General features: G+C 45.9%; 2 protein-coding genes and 1 long non-coding RNA gene across 3 annotated transcripts in view; 2 read left to right on the top strand and 1 right to left on the bottom strand.

Annotated features, from left to right (window-relative positions):
• LOC117487470 (GTPase IMAP family member 9-like) overlaps positions 1 to 23,930 on the top strand; it is a 406,332-nt gene that overhangs the window by 270,311 nt on the left and 112,091 nt on the right. The gene's annotated exons all lie outside the window — the stretch shown is intronic.
• On the bottom strand, positions 5,311 to 7,634 carry LOC117487457. Its single transcript, XR_004556368.1, has 3 exons — positions 7,593 to 7,634; positions 7,330 to 7,360; positions 5,311 to 5,431 (listed from the first exon to the last, which is right to left on the bottom strand). It is a non-coding gene; the product is annotated as an uncharacterized LOC117487457 (long non-coding RNA).
• Positions 14,475 to 23,930, top strand: part of LOC117487459 (dynein heavy chain 17, axonemal-like) — a 15,399-nt gene continuing 5,943 nt past the window's right edge. The window contains exons 1-11 of the mRNA XM_034136082.1: positions 14,475 to 14,817; positions 15,491 to 15,731; positions 15,854 to 16,040; positions 18,783 to 18,882; positions 18,989 to 19,074; positions 19,399 to 19,511; positions 19,777 to 19,933; positions 20,682 to 20,768; positions 20,848 to 21,015; positions 21,087 to 21,203; positions 22,385 to 22,635. Of these exons, the coding sequence (XP_033991973.1) occupies positions 14,475 to 14,817; positions 15,491 to 15,731; positions 15,854 to 16,040; positions 18,783 to 18,882; positions 18,989 to 19,074; positions 19,399 to 19,511; positions 19,777 to 19,933; positions 20,682 to 20,768; positions 20,848 to 21,015; positions 21,087 to 21,203; positions 22,385 to 22,635 (1,850 nt within the window). The remainder of the gene's footprint in view (positions 14,818 to 15,490; positions 15,732 to 15,853; positions 16,041 to 18,782; positions 18,883 to 18,988; positions 19,075 to 19,398; positions 19,512 to 19,776; positions 19,934 to 20,681; positions 20,769 to 20,847; positions 21,016 to 21,086; positions 21,204 to 22,384; positions 22,636 to 23,930) is intronic.

Genomic DNA, 23,930 nt, shown 5'->3' on the forward strand with positions numbered 1-23,930 from the left:
TTACTCCTTTTACTGTTGATGTTGTTCGTGAAGCTTTATCTAAGTTAGATCCTAAGAAACCGGCCGGCCCGGACAACGTAGAACCTTTCTTTTTAAAGATAGCTGCAGATTTTATTGCTCCACCTCTCACTTCTCTTTTTAACCTCTCCCTCAGCACAAACACAATTCCAAAATTATGGAAGTCAGCGTATGTCCTGCCTTTGCTGAAAGGAGGGGAGGCAACTGTTTTAAATAATTATAGGCCCATCTCTAAATGATCAGTTCTGGCTAAGGTTCTTGAACGCCTAGTGAGTGAGCAGGTAAAGGAGTTTCTATGTAAAAATGATATCCTGTCTAAACATCAGTCAGGCTTCAGAAAGCAACATAGCACCATCACTGCCACAATGAAAGTGGTGAATGACATTACGAGTATTTTAGATAATAAGCAGAGTTGTGCAGCTCTATTTATTGACCTTTCCAAAGCGTTTGATACCGTCGATCATCGCATCTTAAAGCAGAGACTACTCAGTATTGGCATATCCAGCCATGCAGTGGGGTGGTTTGTGAACTACCTCTCTGAAAGGTCCCAATGTGTTCATTTTGATGGGCTGTCTTCTGAGTGGTTAAACATTACTAATGGTGTTCCTCAAGGTTCTGTTTTAGGTCCACTTTTATTCTCAATCTACATCAATAGTTTAGGTGAAAATGTGGATGAAGCTACTTTGCATTTTTATGCGGATGACACCGTGATGTACTGTGCAGGTCCCTCCATTAAGGAGGCGGTTGTTAAATTACAGGCTGTTTTTAACATTATTCAGACTCAGCTGTCTGAACTAAAGCTTCTTTTAAATGTTGAGAAAACCAAGGTAATGCTCTTTTCTAAAGCTAAAAAGACTCCAGAGACTGCTTTGGATATTGTGACTATGCAAGGACAAGTACTCCAAGTGGTTACCTGTTATAAATACCGTGGTATCTGGCTTGATGATTGTCTTACTTTTAAACTTCAGGTCATTAATCTGCTTAAAAAGCTGAGGGTTAGATTAGGTTTCTTTTTCAGAAACAAGTCCTGTTTCTCTTTTGAAGCCAGGAAAAGGCTCTGTGACCTTTGACCTGTGCTGGACTATGGTGATTTGATGTATATGAATGCACCTGCCCATTGCCTGGAAAGGTTAGATGCCGCCTATCACAGTTACTAACTGTAAAGCACTTACTCATCACTGTACCCTGTATGCCAAGGCAGGTCTGCCTTCACTTACTGTACGGAGGCTCAGTCATTGGTACATGTTCATATATAAAGCCATGCTGGGTAAACTACCGACTTATATCTGCTCTTTGATCTCACGGAGAGTGGCAAGTAGCTATTGCCTGAGATCCCAGGATGTGTTCTTACATGTGCCAAGTGCTAGGACTGTTCTAGGTACTAAAGCTTTTATGTGCGCTGCTCCTCTGGCTTGGAACACTATGCAAAAAATATTGAAACTGAGCATTTTGATTCCCTTGCATCATTTTAAAGCACGGCTGGATGAAATGTTATTAGATACCTGTCATTGTGAATAGGTTGCTAATGTATACCCCTGTAATTATGTTGTGATGTCCTTTTGTTTTCTGTTTGTTTTTATGTGTAACTAATGTACCGCAGGTCTCCCTTGAAAAAGAGATCGTTGATCTCAATGGGATTTTTTAACCTGGTTAAATAAAGGCTACAAACAAACAAACGAAAAAAAGGTGACATTTTGAGAAAAAGTAACATTTGGAAAAAAAGTCAATTAAGTCAAATCTGAGGAAAAAAGTCAAATCTGAGATGCATTGTGCTCCATGTATGGGCAACGTCCTTCTGTAAATCGCCATGTAACCGTATAACAAACATATATTCTTTGCAAACTCTTGTGGGGCCGGATTTGGCCCCCGGGCCGTGAGTTTGACACCCCTGTATTAAAGTATCAATGTCTTTTACTTTGCTTCTAAAAAAGAAAAGGATTGTCGATCATTACATTGAAAACATTGAGACAGTACATTTGTGGCTCATTTAACTTTTTCAAAGATGAACTGATTCATGACATCTCATTAAACAAGCTAATTATATTTATAAACAAATATCTATTAGGATAAATTGAAAAGTGATCACATTGTCAAAAATCATAATCACGATTATTTGGGTCAATAATTGATATCACGATTAAATACGATTATTCATTGACTTTAAAATGCAAACAATAATTTGAACAGTATCTTTTTAACTGTTGATTACCCTGAACGTATAATTCAACTGAAAAACCAATACAAAAATAAATGATGCATTTAAATATCAAAATAAACAAATATTTTGGAGCGCACTTCAAGCTACTAAACATATATAAATATGATAAATACAAATAAATGAGACCAAAATTAATGATCAAATAGGTTGCAGTGCACTGTCACAACCTAGCAAAAGCTAAATAACAGTTTTCGATTATGTTGTTTTCGTAATTGTGTCAGGCCAAAATCGTAATTGCAATTAAAATATGATTAATTGCACAGCCCTACCTCATCGCCACTTTGAGTTCTAACCGGTTACCTTGGCGACACACTTTACCTCACATTTACTATATACAGTATTGATTGTCCTTCCTCCTTATCTTCCAACCATTTGGACGCAGACTTGCATTTCCCCATAACGATGTTGTTTAACAACCGGCGTAAACGAACCTTCGCGCGCTATCAAGCAGTGAGCGTGCGATGTCCTGTTCAGATGACGTCAAATCCAACGGGATGCCATAAATAAACTACACAGAATCACACTACACACCTACGCAATGATTACATTCAGGCACACTGTAGAATACAACCTCTTTGGACAGTTCATATACTTATTGGAAACAAGCTACAAAATGTAATACCTTGAATGTAATTAAAAACAGGGTTCAAGTCTTTTAAAGGGCCCATGTCATGGCCATTTCCACTGATCATAATTACATTGTTGAGGTATACTAAAATAGATTTATACTGTGCAATTTTCCAAACTCACATTGGTTTCGCATACAGCATCTCTGTCAAGCATGTGTATTCAGCAGTATTCACTTTCTCCACTAAACGACTCGTTGGAGCTCTTGCCCCCCCCTCCCTGTGAGCCTAGTGTGCTCCGATTGGTCAGCTCGGCCACTCGTTCTGATTAGTCAACCACCAGAGAGGCTGCGCCCATGTCAGTGCTTTTCCCGGCTGCTCTCAGCGTAACATCAGTCTTATCATGGCGTCGGTACAGCGGTATATTTTATATACATATATATTTTTAACTGTTGTTATAGAAGAGTGTGACGGCCCCAGGGCCTTTGTCTTACGATGGGGTGGAGCTGAAGAAGCTAATCAGCACGATCACGGACACCTCCGGACACTACGGCCCCAGTCTCTCTCCAAAGCGGCTGCAGGAAGACTAACTCTGCGATCCTCTCAACCACCTATCTTTGCATTTACCACAATAAATGTGCCGTGGTTTTGTAAACTCGTGTATGTCTCCTTGTCTTTCCGTTGTGGCCTACGAGCTACTCTCATAACAAAGAGTAAGTTATTTTTACCCGTTATAAACTACTACTGTTTGATGAGAAATCAAATCATGGTTTGCTATATATGAATTCAGGGAAGAAAGGATAGGCCTACTAAGTATTTCCATTAAACTTTATTTTTAGAAATGTACAAAATGAACATAAATATACATATATACACGGTATATCATCCATTCCTCCTCCTCTTGCCTGCGCACAGCCGGTGCGGTGCGGTGCCTTTTAGCACGACGCCTCAGTAGTAGTAGAATCCCTTCCCCGTCATGGATTGTCCGCCAGGATCTGGCTGGACGAAATCAAATGCAAATCACAAAATATTAGAGAAACTTAGTTGTTTTAGATTCGTTAGTAGTAGTTGTGTAATGAACAGCTTGCCTGCTAATATGCTAACCTAGCTTTGTTTACCTTGGTAGCTAACACGATATGAACGTTAGCTTGGAGGAAAGGCAACTATAATGCAGTGTAATAAAACTACTATGAACAAAAGCTAGTGGTTCATATTAGGCTAGCAATAACGTGTTTATAATTGCAATCGTATACGGGTATTCTGCTACCATACAATGTAACTTGCATGAATACATTGTTTTGCGCTAGCATACAGCTAGCCTCGTTAGCTACATGCAGTATATGTACGGTCACAATGTACGGTAAATAACAGTACAGTATACTGTATGAGTATTCCGTGTGTGTGACTGCAGACATTCTCCTGCCATGACAAACATGTAAGGCCATCTGCTGACATTGTAGTTGATATATTTAAACGCTAGCAACGTAGCATCACAAAAATGTTTTTCTGACCAAAACTAGCTCAAGCTCCGTGTGTTAGATCGCTACGCCAGCTATAATGTAATTACGTTTCGCGACTGACCGGCAAATCACCCGCAGTATACTGTCAATAGGTATTTTGTGTGTGAATGCAGACATTCTCCTGCTATGAGATACATGTATGCAAGGCCATCTGCTGATATTAGAGTTGATATATGGAAACTCTAGCAACTTAGTTAGCACAGTTAGCACTGTGTCAATGGCTTAGCAGTCCAACACAGTTTACACATTTAAACAGTCTTGTTTGATAAATACACAAATAACAATGCAAACTTACAGGTTGTATACCCAGATCTTCCCCTGCTCCAAACGGTCCAAACAAGCTGTGCATATCCGGCCTCAAACTGGGCAATGTTTTGGAAGCTTTCGTCTGTGAAATGCCGGTTCTTCGAACCTCTGGAGGAGGAACACGCCGCTGCTGGTGTGGCCATAGCTCTTCGGGATTGGTCCATTTCGTTCCGGGTACCGCATGACATCAGGCGGTACCCGGAACTAAATGGAAGACTCAAATGGGCAGTGACGTATCTCCAACGAGGCGTTTTGGGGAGGTATTTTCTGTGTTAGAGTTTTACTCGCTACAGGGTGTACTTTGAGGGTTTTGACTCTGCACACCGTTTACATGCATAAAAACCTTCATAACACACAAGGGGACGGGTAATAACCGGAAAAGCATGACATGGGAGCTTTAATATAAATTAAACTTTATTGATGTTTCCACAACAGCAGCAAACACCACATTAAGACAGGAAATACAAATATGATAAACACAACGAGGGTCAGCGCAAAGCTGACAACGTTATTTACAGACCAACGTATTCACACAGAGAAACCGTACAGGTGTGTGAGGAACAGGTGTGTGAGGAACAGGGGTGTGTCTACAGGTGTGTGAGGAACAGGGGGCGGAGTCTGAGGGGAGTTCACCTGCAGGGGGGCGGAGTCTGAGGGGAGTTCACCTGCAGGGGGCGGAGTCTGAGGGGAGTTCACCTGCAGGGGCGGAGTCTGAGGAGAGTTCACCTGCAGGGGCGGAGTCTGAGGAGAGTTCACCTGCAGGGGCCGGAGTCTGAGGGGAGTTCACCTGCAGGGGGCGGAGTCTGAGGAGAGTTCACCTGCAGGGGGCGGAGTCTGAGGGGAGTTCACCTGCAGGGGGTGGAGTCTGAGGAGATACAGACATTGGTTTAATATACATTTGTTTCATATTCAAATTCCAGTTTTTCATGTGCAAAACCAAAAGCATTAGTTTGAACAACGCGTTTTATATCTGAAAGCTCCAAAACAGGATGAGAGAGGACTCTTTACGGAGAGGCTAGCATTAGCAACATGTTAGCATCAGCTGGGATCAGACGAACGCTTCGGTCAGGTTTTGTCACGGCCCCCCCCTCTGAGAACAACCTGCTGGGGGGGCTACAATTCGGCCTTTTGTTCACATCATCTCCCCGACACTGAAGATTACCGTTTCTCCTGAACGCAGCACGAGGCGCTGCAGAGATATAACCCTGATGATAAACACTAACTAAGCCCCGCCCCCTGTGACATCACTCACCGTCAGGTGGAGGTCCTCGGCTGCAGGTCGTCTGTCAGAGAGACAGGTTGTTAATAAAGGTTATCACTTTAATGATAGATGTAATAACCTTCAGTACTGAGAGTGAGTGACAGCTGGTCAGAATACGCTTCAGGTGGGTTTTGTCACGGCCCCCCCTCTGAGAACAGACTGCTGGGGGGGGCTTCAATCGGCCTTTCGTTTCATCACTTCCACACAAACACTTTTATTCTGAAAATCATGACCACTTCCTGTTGGAGCTTACCTTCAACATGATGGGGGGGGGGGGGGTGACCTGAAACACACAATAGATAGATTGTAAGATGTATTGTTCAAGTCTCTCTCATCATGTAGCAGCTGGAGACGAGTCAGTGAGAAACTGAAGTCCTCCTCCAGAGCAGCATGGATATATAAGGACATGAAACTAACACAGAAAGAGAACTGCATCGTTGAGGTTACAGATTACCAACTTGAAGCCCGTTAGAGTTACACTGAGCTCCAGCTCCTGAGGCACAGCCGCGTCCCCACAGAGGCTTCGGAGCACTTTTTAAAGTAGGGTACTTCTCCAGCAGCACTACCTTTACTGTCCTGTACCAGAGTACTTCAACAGTGTGGCTTTACTCATATTACTGAAGTACTTATACCATGTCATATTAGATCCTTTACTGTCCTTTGCTTCTTAAATAACATTATGAACAGTATAATGATATAAACTATAGAACAATGAGTTCCATGAGATGTGGATATAACAGAAAGCTCAGCACAGGGCGCTGATGTAGAGACCGGAGAGTAATGAGAGCGGCGCTACATCGCGTGGGGCGACAGGTACTTTGGAAACCGTGTTACAGCGGCAACTTCTAAACTATACCAACTCATTATTTAAAATATAGAGAGCGCTTTTCTCCAACATGTTAAACTGCTGTGACGGCAGGAGATGAGCTCCAGCTGTTTGAGAGACAGCTGCAAGTCCCCGTAGAGAGGACTCTTTAAAGGAGAGGCTAGCATCACATTAGCATCACTAGCATTAGCATCACTTTAGCATCAGCATCACTAGCATTAGCAACATGTTAGCATTAGCATCACATTAGCATCCCTAGGATTAGCAACATGTTAGCATCAGCATCACTAGCATTAGCATCACATTAGCATCCCTAGCATTAGCAACATGTTAGCATCCCTAGCATTAGCAACATGTTAGCATCACTAGCATTAGCAACATGTTAGCATCACTAGCATCAGCTGGGATCAGACGAACGCTTCGGTCAGGTTTTGTCACGGCCCCCCCCTCTGAGAACAACCTGCTGGGGGGGCTACAATTCAGCCTTTTGTTCACATCATCTCCCTGACACTGAAGATTACCGTTTCTCCTGAACGCAGCAGGAGGCGCTGCAGAGATATAACCCTGATGATAAACACCAACAACTAAGCCCCGCCCCCTGTGACATCACTCACCGTCAGGTGGAGGTCCTCGGCTGCAGGTCGTCTGTTAGAGAGACAGGTTGTTAATAAAGGTTATCACTTTAATGATAGATGTAATAACCTTCAGTACTGAGAGTGAGTGACAGCTGGTCAGAATACGCTTCAGGTGGGTTTTGTCACGGCCCCCCCCTCTGAGAACAGACTGCTGGGGGGGGCTTCAATCGGCCTTTCGTTTCATCACTTCCACACAAACACTTTTATTCTGAAAATCAGGACCACTTCCTGTTGGAGCTTACCTTCAACATGACCTCAGCTGGAAAGGTTGCAGTCAATGCTCTCTCTGAAGAACGGAGGGATCCCGAACCTCAGGATCAAATCTCTGTCAGAGTTTTGGAGCTGGAGAGGAAGAAAGGGAAGCTTCCTTTCGACTTCACGCCCCCCTCTGAGGAAACCATGCTGCACAAGGGAAGCAGAAACCTTGCAGGGAAGCCAAGATTTCTAACGGTCTATCACTAATGGTGATCTCTGGGCCCGTAGATCTCGGCCTCCGTTACGGATGGTATAGCTTCGTTATTGGTTTGTTCCGACCTGGAACGTTGCAGCGTGTGTTTGTATGTAATTTGTGCATCTGTCTGTTTTAGTTTGTCTGTCTCCCGTTTTATTTTGAAAAGTGTTCCCCCTCCCGTCTTGTCTGTTGCCCTGTGTCGTCTCCTCCACCCTCACCTGTGTCTTGTTCGTTTGATTAGTCTGTGGGTATTTAGGCTCTGTTTTCCTGTTAGTGTGAGTGAGTGTGTGTGTCCTTGTTGCTGATGACAGTCATATTGAGGCTGTGTATCATGTACCACAGCGATGAATAAATGCCCACACCGGGTTGTATTTGAACTCTGCCTCCTTGCTTGGTCGGGGCCGCTCAATGGTCAGCTTCACAATTGATCTGAAACACACAATAGACAGAGAGTACTTCAACAGGGTGGCTTTACTCGTATTACTGAAGTACTTGTACCATGTAATATTAGATCCTTTACTGCAGTAAACGCCACTGCTCTGGAGTTCAGACACGCTCACTCAGGAGGAAAAGTACTCTGATCTTTGAGTACAAGTACTCGGGTCTTGTTCTTCAGTAAAAGTAGAAGTACTCTGATCTTGTTCTTCAGTAAAAGTAGAAGTACTCTGATCTGGTTCTTCAGTAAGAGTACGCCCTTTACCTCTGAGTTGAAGTACATTGCCTCTGAGTTGAAGTACACTACCTCTGAGTTGTAGTACACTGCCTCTGAGTTGAAGTACACTACCTCTGAGTTGAAGTACACTACCTCTGAGTTGTAGTACACTACCTCTGAGTTGTAGTACACTACCTCTGAGTTGTAGTACACTGCCTCTGAGTTGTAGTACACTGCCTCTGAGTTGAAGTACACTACCTCTGAGTTGTAGTACACTGCCTCTGAGTTGAAGTACATATTATTGATCAGGATTTGATCCAGAGACAATCAGTGATAAAGTATAAAGACCTCAGAACAACAAAGAGCAGATATTATATATAGAGTAAAGTACAGAGTGTCATAACATTGAAATACTCAAAGTACAGGTAACTCTAAAGTGAACTTAAAGGACTTGCTCTACGCATCTGTAAAGACAAACGTATTTATGATGACACACAGGGGCCGCCATCTTTTAAAATGTTCCCGCCACATGTTTGCTTTGTGTTTTTTACCCGAAAACACTATAATTAGAAGATAAAAGATAGAACAATGAGTTCCATGAGATCTGGATAATACAGAAAGCTCGGCACAGCATCACGTGGGGCAATAGGTACTTTGGAAACCGTGTTACAGCGGTAACTTCTAAACTATACTAACTCTCATTATTTAACATATAAAGTGAGCGCCTTTATCCAACATGTGTTAACTGGTGTCTCTTTGCTGGAGCAGCGCATCTCCTCTCTGTAACTACTCTGATACAACATGTTATCCTTCAATAAGAACTGTTCTCACCGTGAACACCGAGCAGCGGCTGCAGCAGATGCTCCTGAACGCCTCCGGAGGATTTAAAAACACATTTAATGGAGATATCTTTGGAAAAAAACATCAGATTCTCAACGCAGTCTGAGAGAGGAGCAGCCAGGCAGCAGCCATGAGACTTTATGTGACCCGACAACCAATCACAGCGCGTTCTCCTTCTTCTTCCGGTTCTTCTGTTTCCTTATTGGTGGAGATCAGATGGATGACCGCCCCCTGCAGGACGGGAGGACGGTTTAAACCCTCAGCGGGAGAAAGTTCTTCAAATAAAGTGAAAACATTGAAATTAGTTTATTTCTGCCTAACAACAAAGGTCAGATGAAGTCATGTTATTGGAGATCCATCATGGCCTCGATCTATAGTTTCATTTAAATCAAGAGAGGAAGTGAACTTCTTCGTATAACACACATATGCTTAAATATAATTGACAGGGTTAGTTAGCACCGGGTAACGGGCCGTCTCCACGGCAGCGTTAAAAAATCTTGAAACGCTTCTGCCCATTCACTTTGAATGGGGTGACGTCACTTTTTTTCGCTTTCGCCGAAATGCATTGTGGGCAGGCGAGCGGAGATTCTCAGGATTTTCAAGATCCAAAGTTGAACAATGTTCAACTTTTGAAGCTGAGGAGGAAGCGTCAGCCAATCAAATCCCGTGTACGCAAATCTGACAGTTCAAGCTCTAGCCAATCAAACGGCGTGTATGCTGGGAGAGACATACCGCAGATCATTTCCTCATATTCCAAAAAATGGAGGAGAAATTAGCGGTAGCGAATCAATCACCCGGTGCTTTATGACCAGACCTACCGGGATATAAACCGGAGGAGCCAGGCATGGAGGGAGGTGGCAGAGACAGTGGTATGTTTTCGCCTGTTTTGGGGAGTTTATATCCAGTTTACTTCGGGCTTTTTGGCTTCGTATGTCGCGGGCGGGAGATTCATGTGATTGGTTGATCGCAAAAAAATCCCCAAGCTTCAGATACGCCCACCTCCAAGATTTTTTTAACGCTGCCGTGGAGACGGCCCGTTACTCTCGGCCTGCGCCCTCATATCAAAATGCAGATTTCCCCCGTAAAATGTTAAAGTGATGCCAGAAAACAATATTTCTGTTCGTCAAAAACTGTATATTTGCTCCAGAAATATGAGTATAAAATAGAGCGTTAGACGGCAGCTTCGTTACGGGCGTTATGTTCTCGCGAGAATGTATGATCAGCGGCGTCATACTATATCTTTCTAGAAAAACATGTTCTAGATTCTAGAAGAATTAAAATGAATAAGAACAAATATTAAATCCACATCTGTTTGTCGAATGAGTTACTAGTTATATGTCTGCTTTAGTTAACTGTAACATTAATTAATATTCAACAGGTAAAAACAGTGTCGCGTGTAAACCATGAGAAAATCACCTTATGATGCCTTCAAGGGCTGCAGCTGGAGTAGGATTTATTGTTTTCTTAGTCGGTTTTTGAATTTTCTACACATTTCTTTCATGTAGATCATTTATTTTCTTGACTGCACTTTATTTAGTTTGAACACAATAATAAAAGATAACATCTGTGTTTTAAAAACAATATTTAGGGGTCTTGGATGATGAATAACGTGTATTGTATTCGACTGTAGAGATTAAAAGCATTTTGAAGTCAAACAAGAACACGTACAACCCAAATTAGATATGATAACGACACTAGATTAGAATACTATATTAATGTAATGTAAACAATGAAAACTGTAAAAGAAACATGTATGGAATAACTGATATAACCAGATGAAGTTGGTAGTTTACGACGCGGATAAAAGACGCTGAAGGCACCATAACCGTTAGGATTTAAATAAACCAACGGATTTTATGAATTTTTAACGGATTTAATTACGTTTTTAACAGTTTTCTCCGGTTTTATGAACGGTTTTCCAGAGAAGAGGGGTGAAATAACTGCAGCTGGAAGAGGAAATACTGTTCTCTGATCATTTAATATACATTTCTCTCAGGTAGATCATTTTATGTCTTAAAAGTCTTTATATTTATGGACAAACTAATGATGAATGAAAACATCTGTGTAGTTAAAGCAGCATAAATGTGTATTTGATGATGAATAATGTTTATTTCAACTGAGAGACAATTTGAGGAGGGGCAGAGATTCGTACAGGAAGAAGCTGGAGACTAAGCTCCAGCTGAACAATAGCAGGGATGTCTGGGCTGGGATGAAGGCTATCACTGGCTTCAAAGGGAGAGACAGACTGACTGTGGGCACCCTGGAGAGGGCCAACGAGCTGAACACCTTCTTCAATAGGTTTAGCTCTCCGCCCGCTGCTGTCTCCTCCACTTCCTCTTCTCACCTCACCTCCTCCTCTCAGCCTGGCGTCAACATCCCCCCTCTGCTCACCACCTACACTTCACACCTCTCCTCCACCACCCAGCCTGGCTTCTGCACCCCCCCTCTGCTCACATTGCCGCTGACCCCCCCCCCCCTCTGCTCATCTTGCCTCAGACCCCCCCCCCCTCTATCCCCCCTTCCATCTAGCCCCCCCCCCCCGCTTCACTGTGAGCACAGGACAGGTCCAGAGTCAGATGGAAAAACTCCACCAAGGCAAGGCTGCTGGCCCTGATGGTATCAGCCCCAGGGTCCTGAGGACCTGTGCACGCCAGCTGGCTCCTGTTCTCCAGTATATATTCAACCTGAGCCTGCACTTGGAGACCATCCCGGTGCTGTGGAAGACATCATGCGTTGTTCCGGTCCCTAAAAAGACAACTCCTTCTGGGCTCAATGACTATCGCCCTGTAGCACTCACATCTCATGTGATGAAGGTGCTTGAGAGACTGGTCTTGGCCCATCTCAGACCGCAGGTGAGATCATTCCTTGACCCTCTGCAATTTGCCTACCAGCCTCACCTGGGGGTGGACGATGCCATTATTTACCTGCTGCAGCGTGCTCACTCATACCTGAATGGATCGGGTTGCACTGTGAGAATCACCTTTTTTGATTTCTCCAGTGCATTCAACACGATCCAGCCTCGGCTACTGAGTGACAAGCTGCAGGCTATGAGGGTAAACTCGTCCACCATCTCCTGGATTACCAACTACCTCACGGACAGACCACAGTACGTCCGGCTGGGCAGTGTGCTGTCTGATGTGGTGGTTGGTAGTATTGGAGCCCCACAGGGGACTGTGCTGTCTCCTTTCCTGTTCACCTTATACACCTCTGACTTTCTATACAACTCAGAGTCATGCCACCTGCAGAAGTTTTCGGATGACTCTGCAGTGGTAGGGTGTATAAGGGATGGACGGGAGGAGGAGTACAGAGCGCTGGTGGGTGATTTTGTTGAGTGGACTGGAAGAAATCATCTGCTTTTGAATGTGGCCAAGACCAGAGAGATGGTCATTGATTTCAGGAGGAAGAGGACATCTCCTCCTCTGCCCCTGTGCATTCTGGGAGAGGATGTGGCAGTTGTGGAGGTCTACAAGTACCTGGGAGTGCACTTAGACAATGGGCTGAACTGGAGGATCAACACTGACGCTGTGTACAAGAAGGGGATGAGCAGACTCTATTTTCTGAGGAAGCTGAGATCCTTCAACGTATGCAGTAAGATGCTGGAGATCTTCTATCAGTCTGTTGTGGCTAGTGCACTCTTCTTTGCTGCGGTCTGCTGGGGGGGCAGCATCAGAGCCGGTGACACCTGCAGGATCAATAAACTGATCAGGAAAGCTGGGTCAGTCATCGGCATCAAGCTGGAACCCTTTGAAGCTGTGGTGGAGAGGAGGACACTGAACAGGCTGTTGTCCATCATGGATAACCCCACCCATCCTCTCCACCTGCAGCTGGACAGTCAACGGAGCTCCTTCTCCAACAGACTGCTGCAGCTCCCCTGTCTCAAGGACAGATACTGGAAAACATTCCTGCCCACTGCAATAACACTGTACAACAAATCACCTCTGGCTGGAAGAGAACTCTCTGCTCCATAGTTTCTCTAGAAATAAAACCACCTTGTACATTTTACTCACACATAATCTGTTTCATATTTAATACTCCATAATTCCATATATTTTGAATATATATATATTTGTATATTTGTATATATATATATATATATATATATATAATATCTGTATGTATATTTTCTATTTTGTATTTTGACATGTATATTTTATATTTTATTTTATATTTTATTTTATTTTATTTCTATTCTTGTATATTTTGTTTTATTGTAAAATGCCTTTTATGCTGCTGTAACAAAAACAATTTCCCAATTTGGGATCAATAAAGTACGATCTATCTATCTATCTATCTATTTTATGGATATAGTTGAATATATAATATACAGTGTAGTTGAATATAGGCCTACATATTTTTCTGCATTAAAAGCATTTTAGACACTTTTTATATTTAACCTGGGAACAGAACACATGATAATGACTACAAGAGATGCTGCAATTACTGCAGTTATTATAAGGTTCTAACGGTTATTATAAGGTTCTAACGGTTATTATAAAGTTCTAACGTTATTATAAAGTTCTAACGGTTATTATAAAGTTCAATCGTTATTATAAAGTTCTAACGGTTATTATAAAGTTCTAACGTTATATAAAGTTCTAACGGTTCTCAGGGTTTCTGGCGGTTTTTCACGGTTTCTAACAGTTTCTAATGGTTTCTAACAGTTTCTCACAGTTTCTAACAGTTTCTAACGGTTTCTAACTGTTTCTAACGGTTTCTCACAATTTCTAACAGTTTCTAACGGTTTCTAACAGTTTCTAACAGTTTCTAACGGTTTCTCACGGTTTCCAACGGTTTCTCGCGGTTTCTAACGGTTTATACCAGTTTCTCACAGTTTCTCACAGTTTCTCGCAGTTTCTAACAGTTTCTAACAGTTTCTCACGGTTTCTCACAGTTTCTAACGGTTTCTCACAGTTTCTAACAGTTTCTAACGGTTTCTCACAGTTTCTAACGGTTTCTCGCGGTTTCTCGCGGTTTCTCGCGGTTTCTAACAGTTTCTCACGGTTTCTCACAGTTTCTCACGGTTTCTCGCAGTTTCTAACGGTTTCTAACAGTTTCTCACGGTTTCTCACAGTTTCTAACGGTTTCTAACAGTTTCTCACGGTTTCTCACGGTTTCTCACAGTTTCTCACGGTTCCTCCTCGGTCTATAGAGTGTCTCCAGAGGGAAGCAGTGAGCCTTCAGATGGAGGGCAGCAGGGACGAGCGTATAGAGGTCATCCTCCGCCTCACGCTGAGCAGCTTGGGGCTGCAGATGGAGGTCTGGAGGGACTTCCTGTCTGAGGAGGAGAACCAGGTGACCCTCAGCAGCTTCTTCAGCATCGCAGACTACAGCAATCTGTTCCTGTGCCGGGACCCGGGGCTCTGCATCAGCCTCACCTTCCCCTCTCAGACCTCCTCTAAAGTCCTGGTTCTCTCCAGGAGCAGCAGGGCAGTCATCAGCGCAGAGAACATCAGAGACATGTTGATCATGCAGGAGGTGCAGGGGGGGGGGCGCCGTGAGCTGCATCAGCGCCGTCTGCCAGGAGGTACCACTAACATGAGGCTAACATTATAGAGAGAAGCTAACACTAGGCTAACATTAAGGAGATAAGCTAACACTAGGCTAACATTAAGGAGATAAAGATTGGGCTAACATTAAAGAGAGAAGCTAACATTAGGGCTAACATTAAACAAATAAACTAACATTAGGGCTAACATTAAGGAGATAAAGATAGGGCTAACATTAAGGAGAAAAACTAACATTGGGCTAACATTCAAGAGAGAAGCTAACATTAGGGCTGACATTAAAGAGAGAAGCTAACATTCAAGAGAGAAGCTAATTTGAGACTAAGGCCAACATTAAGACTAATGTTATCTTAGAATAATGCAAATATTGAGGCTGTAGTGATCACTGATTCATACACTGGGGCTAACATTAGGTTAAGGTTCATTCAAGTTAAGGCTGACTTTAAGATGTCAGTTCATTTCAGATCCTTCTTTCCTACTGCTGCTCTCCGATTGGTTCCTTCCTTCCTACTGCTGCTCTCCGATTGGTTGTGCTTTGAAAGGTCAGCGGTGATCACGATCAAAGTAAAACACTTTTTTGATCGCAGCAATCCCAGTTTGACCTTTGAGTGGTGCTAGGCTAGGCTAGGAGTTACTGATCATGTGAAGGTGGTAGTTTGTTTTAAGTTAGGAATGAGGTCTGAGTGTAACCAGGTGTGTCCTCCCTGAAGGTCACCTGTCCGCTGCTCAGTAACCCGGACCCGAGCGGCGGCTGGGCGGCCGGTGTAGCCGAGGAGGCACTGAGGTTCATGGAGCGCCAGAAGAACGAGGCGCTGGTGATGGAGGCTCAGATCCACGGGCGCACCTTCCTGCCTCAGCCCCATGCTCTCCATGACAACCGTCTCCATGGGGATGTGGACCACGATGGAGATCTCCACGACGACGTGGACGAGAGGTGAGACATCCATCTCTGACAGCGTTCATCACACCAACAGGAAGCTGTCAGAGAGAAGATCCTCCTTCTCTCCTCTAACAGGAAGCTGTCAAAGTGAAGCTCCTCCTTCTCTCCTCTAACAGGAAGCTGTCCGACCTGAAGCTTCTCCACGCCTGTGATTGGATGATCATTGAGTGGGCGGAGCTTGTGTCAGAGTTCCTGCAGCAGGACTCGTCTCAGGCGGTTCTGGACGGCCTGAAGCCGCTTCCCTGCGAGGAGTTTAACTTCTGGAGGAACCGCCTGAAGAACCTGCTCCACATCCAGCAGCAGGTCTGTCTCTATGTGTCCTACAGACACTATGTCTCACACTGTGTCCTACAGACACTATGTCTCACACTGTGTCCTACAGACACCATGTCTCACACTCTACTGTGTCCTACTCTCACACTGTGTCCTACAGACACCATGTCTCACACTGTGCCCTACAGACACCATGTCTCACACTGTGTCCTACTCTCACACTGTGTCCTACAGACACCATGTCTCACACTGTGCCCTACAGACACCATGTCTCACACTGTGTCCTACAGACACCATGTCTCACACTGTGCCCTACAGACACCATGTCTCACACTCTGCTGTGTCCTACTCTCACACTGTGTCCTACAGACACCATGTCTCACACTGTGTCCTACAGACACCATGTCTCACACTCTACTGTGTCCTACTCTCACACTGTGTCCTACAGACACCATGTCTCACACTCTGCTGTGTCCTACTCTCACACTGTGTCCTACAGACACCATGTCTCACACTGTGTCCTACAGACACCATGTCTCACACTCTACTGTGTTCTACTCTCACACTGTGTCCTACAGACACCATGTCTCACACTGTGTCCTACAGACACCATGTCTCACACTGTGCCCTACAGACACCATGTCTCACACTCTACTGTGTCCTACTCTCACACTGTGTCCTACAGACACCATGTCTCACACTCTACTATGTCCTACAGCTGAGACACCATGTCTCACACTGTGTCCTACAGACACCATGTCTCACACTGTGTCCTACAGACACCATGTCTCACACTGTGTCCTACAGACACCATGTCTCACACTGTGTCCTACAGACACCATGTCTCACACTCTACTATGTCCTACAGCTGAGACACCATGTCTCACACTGTGTCCTACAGACACCATGTCTCACACTGTGTCCTACAGACACCATGTCTCACACTCTACTGTGTCCTACTCTCACACTGTGTCCTACAGACACCATGTCTCACACTGTGTCCTACAGACACCATGTCTCACACTGTGTCCTACTCTCACACTGTGTCCTACAGACACCATGTCTCACACTCTACTATGTCCTACAGCTGAGACACCATGTCTCACACTGTGTCCTACAGACACCATGTCTCACACTGTGTCCTACAGACACCATGTCTCACACTCTACTGTGTCCTACTCTCACACTGTGTCCTACAGACACCATGTCTCACACTCTACTGTCCTACAGACACCATAAGCTCGTCTCAATACCCCTCCTCGACTCCTCTCTTCCCCCTCCTCCTCCATGTTGAAGGACGTCCCAATAGCTGAAATGCACACGCAGGAGTCGAGGAGGAGTGAGGGAGGATACACGAACGCAGACTACGCAGAAGTGTTTTCACTACTCGTATAAAAGCCCCACCTTCACAGCTGGTCCATTTCAACACAGGAAAACGGAGAACTGGAAGAATGAGTGGGAAAGCGTCCCATAAATGTCTAAGTGCTCACAGCTCCGTGGGAATTATTATGTGCAATTCATTTCTTAAGGTTAAACTAACAATTTAAGTCATGTTTAATGATCTTAAACGTCCCTAAAACCCTAGCTATTAAGAAAGCTATTTCATAAATGGCTAGATCTTGATAAATAACAATTATTTTATAGTTTTGTGTTAAAATATTCAGTAGTTAAATTATTTAAAATACACAGTCCTGAATGTGGGTTTGTGGTGAATGTGGGGATCCACAGGACACACATGTTCAGAGTAAAGGCTTTCACATTACTATCATTATATTTTTATTTAAACGTAGGCTACATTTTACACCACAACGGAACACAAAAGCAGGACCAATCATCATACATTGAATTCCTTGACTAACAAGAGAAAGATTCATTCATTTAAATACATATTTAACAACAAATGGGCCGGTTCTAAAGGTTATTCAGTTTAAGGTGGGGTATGTCATTTTGGAGAAACCAGCTCGAGTGCGCTAGAATTTGAAAGTCCACAACCGGAACAAACCTGCCACTTCCTCACAGAGCCCCTCCTCCAACACACACGAACGCGCACATGACCAATGAGGGCACGAGATAAGTTTGTGCACAGATGGAAGGCTGACAGGCAGGTAGGCCATCCAGTTATTTTAGCCGGGCCGGCTCAGATGATTGGTCGTGCTTTTTACAGTACTACGGCTTCCACAGATGATATTTTTTGATGGATTTTTTGTCAAAGCATTTAATGTATTCATTGCTATCGGGATGTTAAGAGCATTCCATGGAATATAACAAAAAGTGTTTCTGAAATAAATGACATACCCCACCTTTAAGACCGATGAGAGGGGATAAAGCTGTGCACATGTCATCATTAACAGACGTCGTTTAAAAGTGACGTTTGAGTGAACGAGGACATCCCAATTAATACCTGAGGACTCCTCTGTCCTCGCGTCTCCTCCTCGTGTCTCTCGCTCGCATCTTACGGAGGCGGAGCGCTCGATCCTCGGTCCTCGATGTGCATTTAGAGAAATTAGATGCCCTTCAACATGGCGCGCTGAAATCCATTTCCGGGTCACTACCGGAGGACAGAGGAGTCGAGGAGGGGAAATTAGAGTATTGAGAAGCCTTCCAGGTCTCACACTCTACTGTGTGTACAATAGCTACCCTCTGCTCCTAACCCTAGGATGGGTTGAGAGCAGAGGTCAAAGTTCACTCTGTGCTGAGTGCTCTGCATGTGAGACATTAGAGAGGACTTCATCCTCCTATTCTTCTATAAGTATTCTCCACTGTGTCCTACAGCTGAGCAGCAGCAGAGCACAGCAGGTGGCCTCCATCGTCCAGCAGGCAGACAGCGTGTACCTGTCCACGCTCAGAGACATCCACACAGACCTGCAGCAAGGTGCACACACACACACACACACACACACACACACACACACACACACACACACACTGATAGAACAGGAAGTGAACAGCATGTATACTGAGCGGTGCTGTGTGCTCAGGGCTGAGGGAGGCGCAGGACGTGACGGAGAACCTGGAGCGTGTGCAGCAGAAGCTGGCGGAGCTGCAGCTGATGGAGTTCCAGCAGGTAGCTTCAGTGTGACCTGAAACACAGAGACCCTCCTCCATTCAGAAACAGTTTAAAGTGTGTTGCTGCTTCCTGTGCGCCCTCTCTCCAAAGCATTCATGTTTCTAATAACTGCTGTAAGGTTATTCAGCATCAGTTTAGCATCACATGGAGATAAGCCCCGCCTCCAGGCCAGTGCGTGTAGTTTGAGTGACGCGAGTAAACACCAATGACGACCGATGTGAACACACCACACCAGGCCGTGCTAACAAGTAGCTGTAGCGTGTCATGTTCTTCAGGAACCTCTGACCCGTACTGATGACATCATCACTGTGTGTCCGGCAGCTGGAGGCCAACATGGCGGCGGTGATGGAGGAGGTGCAGCTGCTGTGGGTCCGCTCCGAGTTCTACTGTAAACCCTGCAGGGTGGTGGTGCTGCTGCAGGAGGTCTGCAACCTGTTCATCCAGAGGGTACACACACACACACACACACACACACACACACACACACACACACACACACACACACACACACACACACACACACACACACACACACACACACACACACACACAGACCGTATTTCACCTGACTCCATAATGAAGTGCTTTGTAGTCTTTGAGCATGAGGAAAAGCGCTGTAAAAATCCCATGTATTATTATTGTTATTATTGTTATTATTATGATATTCTGTATTGACTGTAACCCCCCCTGTGTGTGCAGAGCAGGGACTTCCTGCAGGGGGGGGGGCGAGCTGCTGAAGGGTCTGCTGTCGGGTCCTGATAAGGTTCTGCAGGACGTCAGCCTGGTGGTCCGGACCCTGCAGACCCTCAGAGAGACCTTCATCCAGAGCAAGAGGAGGCTGCAGGACATGAAGCAGGTCAGACACACACACACACACACACACATACACACACACACACACACACACACACACACACACACACACACACACACAGTATTATTGTATGAGAGAGGTTCCAGGTTGAATTGAAGCGAATATTTGTAATGTTCAGGTTGTTGTGTTTAATATTCATGAGAATATTTGTCATTGTTCAAATGATAATAAACAAACATATAAAGCATATTTGTCCACTCATATGTTGATAAGAGTATTCAAAACTTATCCCTCTAAGGTACATTTAGAACAGATAAAAAATGTGCGATTAATTTTCGATTAATCGCGATTAACTATGGACAATCATTAATTGATTAAATATTTTAATTGACTGACAGCCCTATAAATAATGTATTATATTACATGATTGGCTCTGCATTGGATTATTATCAGTTCTGGTAATAACTTCATAATAACTACGTCTGAAAGCTGTGTGTGTGTGTGTGTGTGTGTGTGTGTGTGTGTGTGTGTGTGTGTGTGTGTGTGTGTGTGTGTGTGTGTGTGTGTGTGTGTGTGTGTGTGTGTGTGTGTGTGTGTGTGTGTGTGTGTGTGTGTGTGTGTGTGTGTGTGTGTATTTGTGTGTGTGTGTGTGTGTGTGTGTGTGTGTGTGTGTGTGTGTGTGTGTGTGTGTGTGTGTGTGTGTGTGTGTGTGTGTGTGTGTGTGTGTGTGTGTGTGTGTGTGTGTGTGTGTGTGTGTGTGTGTGTGTGTGTGTGTGTGTGTGTGTTGCAGGAGGGGGCCGCTCAGAGCTGGGACTTCCCTTCACACCTCGTCTTCCTCCACCTGGATAACTTCCTGCTACACCTGCAGAACATCCAGGTACACACGCACACACACACACACACACACGGTACACACACACCTTGTCAGTGCTCATGATGCCCCCCCCCCTGTGCAGGAGGTGTTCAGGGTCAGTCTGCAGCTCCGTCAGCTGGAGGAGGCGGTGGTGTCGGGCGCTGGCGGCAGGAAGTGGACGGAGGAGGTTCAGGAAGTGTATCAGGACTTCCTGCTTCATGTGACCTCTCTGTCAGAGTGCAGCTGTGATCCCACCGACCCCGAGCAGCAGGTGAGAGCCGTGAGAAGCAGCTTCCTGTGTGCCTCTGAGCTGCGTCTGACGCCCCCCCCCCTTTCTCTCAGGGTTTCCGGCTGCTCCTGGATCAGTTCCAGCTGCAGGTGGAGCAGGTGGAGCAGCGGCTGGTGTCCGTGCTCTGCAGAGCTCTGCAGGACTGCAGCGAGCCGGCCTCTTCAGCCAAGGTACCTTTAACATGTTTATACAGTCTATGGTTTAAACATGCACCCCACAGAGTGTGAGAGCGCCCCCTGCTGACCGACAGAGGGTTACATCATGCAGCCAACCCCACAGAGTGTGAGAGCGCCCCCTGCTGACCGACAGAGGGTTACATCATGCAGCCAACCCCACAGAGTGTGAGAGCGCCCCCTGCTGACCGACAGAGGGTTACATCATGCAGCCAACCCCACAGAGTGTGAGAGCGCCCCCTGCTGACCGACAGAGGGTTACATCATGCAGCCAACCCCACAGAGTGTGAGAGCGCCCCCTGCTGACCGACAGAGGGTTACATCATGCAGCCAACCCTACAGAGTGTGAGAGCGCCCCCTGCTGACCGACAGAGGGTTACATCATGCAGCCAACCCTACAGAGTGTGAGAGCGCCCCCTGCTGACCGACAGAGGGTTACATCATGCAGCCAACCCCACAGAGTGTGAGAGCGCCCTCTGCTGACCGACAGAGGGTTACATCATGCAGCCAACCCTACAGAGTGTGAGAGCGCCCTCTGCTGACCGACAGAGGGTTACATCATGCAGCCAACCCTACAGAGTGTGAGAGCGCCCTCTGCTGACCGACAGAGGGTTACATCATGCAGCCAACCCCACAGAGTGTGAGAGCGCCCCCTGCTGACCGACAGGGTTACATCATGCAGCCAACCCCACAGAGTGTGAGAGCGCCCCCTGCTGACCGACAGAGGGTTACATCATGCAGCCAACCCTACAGAGTGTGAGAGCGCCCCCTGCTGACCCACAGAGGGTTACATCATGCAGCCAACCCCACAGAGTGTGAGAGCGCCCTCTGCTGACCGACAGAGGGTTACATCATGCAGCCAACCCCACAGAGTGTGAGAGCGCCCCCTGCTGACCGACAGGGTTACATCATGCAGTTCATAGACAGACTCACTAATCACCATCAGCTGAAGTCCAGGTAGCATCCAGTTAGCCTTAGCTGTGGTACCATCATTGGGAGTAGGTGCTCCATCACCTGAGGGACCTCCGTCAGCCTCAGTGTGACTGCTCCTCACTGTACAGGTTGTTACATGAACTATGTGACCTGTAGATATGGAATTGCTCTCTTGACTGCACTCTTAGTGCTGCTGTGTCTCTGTAACTCTGGAACAACCATGTCCTTGTTATCTTGTGTTTCAGCTGCTGCAGATGTTCAGCTTCATGCTGCACCGCCCTGTGATCCAGGAGCAGCTGCGCCCCCACCTGCTGCACCTGCTCCAGGGGTTCCTGCTGGAGCTGGACACCATCGAGCAGCTGTTCTACACCCAGAGAGAGAAGGCACACACCTTCAGCTGCTACACCCCCCCACCTGCAGCCGCACTCTGTTGGAGCCGGCAGCTCAGGCTGAGGGCGGAGCACACGCTGCACCTCTACACCTCCCTGAAACACCTGTAAGACCTCACCTGCACCTCTACACCTCCCTGAAACACCTGTAAGACCTCACCTGCACCTCTACACCTCCCTGAAACACCTGTAAGACCTCACCTGCACCTCTACACCTCCCTGAAACACCTGTAAGACCTCACCTGCACCACTACACCTCCCTGAAACACCTGTAAGACCTCACCTGCACCACTACACCTCCCTGAAACACCTGTAAGACCTCACCTGCACCACTACACCTCCCTGAAACACCTGTAAGACCTCACCTGCACCTCTACACCTCCCTGAAACACCTGTAAGACCTCACCTGCATCTCTACACCACCCTGAAACACCTGTAAGACCTCACCTGCACCACTACACCTCCCTGAAACACCTGTAAGACCTCACCTGCATATCTACACCTCCCTGAAACACCTGTAAGACCTCACCTGCATCTCTACACCTCCCTGAAACACCTGTAAGACCTCACCTGCATCTCTACACCTCCCTGAAACACCTGTAAGACCTCACCTGCATATCTACACCTCCCTGAAACACCTGTAAGACCTCACCTGCATCTCTACACCTCCCTGAAACACCTGTAAGACCTCACCTGCATCTCTACACCTCCCTGAAACACCTGTAAGACCTCACCTGCACCTCTACACCTCCCTGAAACACCTGTAAGACCTCACCTGCACCACTACACCTCCCTGAAACACCTGTAAGACCTCACCTGCACCACTACACCTCCCTGAAACACCTGTAAGACCTCACCTGCACCACTACACCTCCCTGAAACACCTGTAAGACCTCACCTGCACCTCTACACCTCCCTGAAACACCTGTAAGACCTCACCTGCATATCTACACCTCCCTGAAACACCTGTAAGACCTCACCTGCATCTCTACACCTCCCTGAAACACCTGTAAGACCTCACCTGCATCACTACATCTCCCTGAAACACCTGTAAGACCTCACCTGCATATCTACACCTCCCTGAAGCACCTGTAAGACCTCACCTGCACCACTACACCTCCCTGAAACACCTGTAAGACCTCACCTGCATCTCTACACCACCCTGAAACACCTGTAAGACCTCACCTGCACCTCTACACCTCCCTGAAACACCTGTAAGACCTCACCTGCATATCTACACCTCCCTGAAACACCTGTAAGACCTCACCTGCACCACTACACCTCCCTGAAACACCTGTAAGACCTCACCTGCATATCTACACCTCCCTGAAACACCTGTAAGACCTCACCTGCATCTCTACACCTCCCTGAAACACCTGTAAGACCTCACCTGCATCTCTAC

The sequence above is a fragment of the Trematomus bernacchii genome, unplaced genomic scaffold (assembly GCF_902827165.1).
Source record: "Trematomus bernacchii unplaced genomic scaffold, fTreBer1.1, whole genome shotgun sequence".
Classification (NCBI taxonomy): domain Eukaryota; kingdom Metazoa; phylum Chordata; class Actinopteri; order Perciformes; family Nototheniidae; genus Trematomus; species Trematomus bernacchii.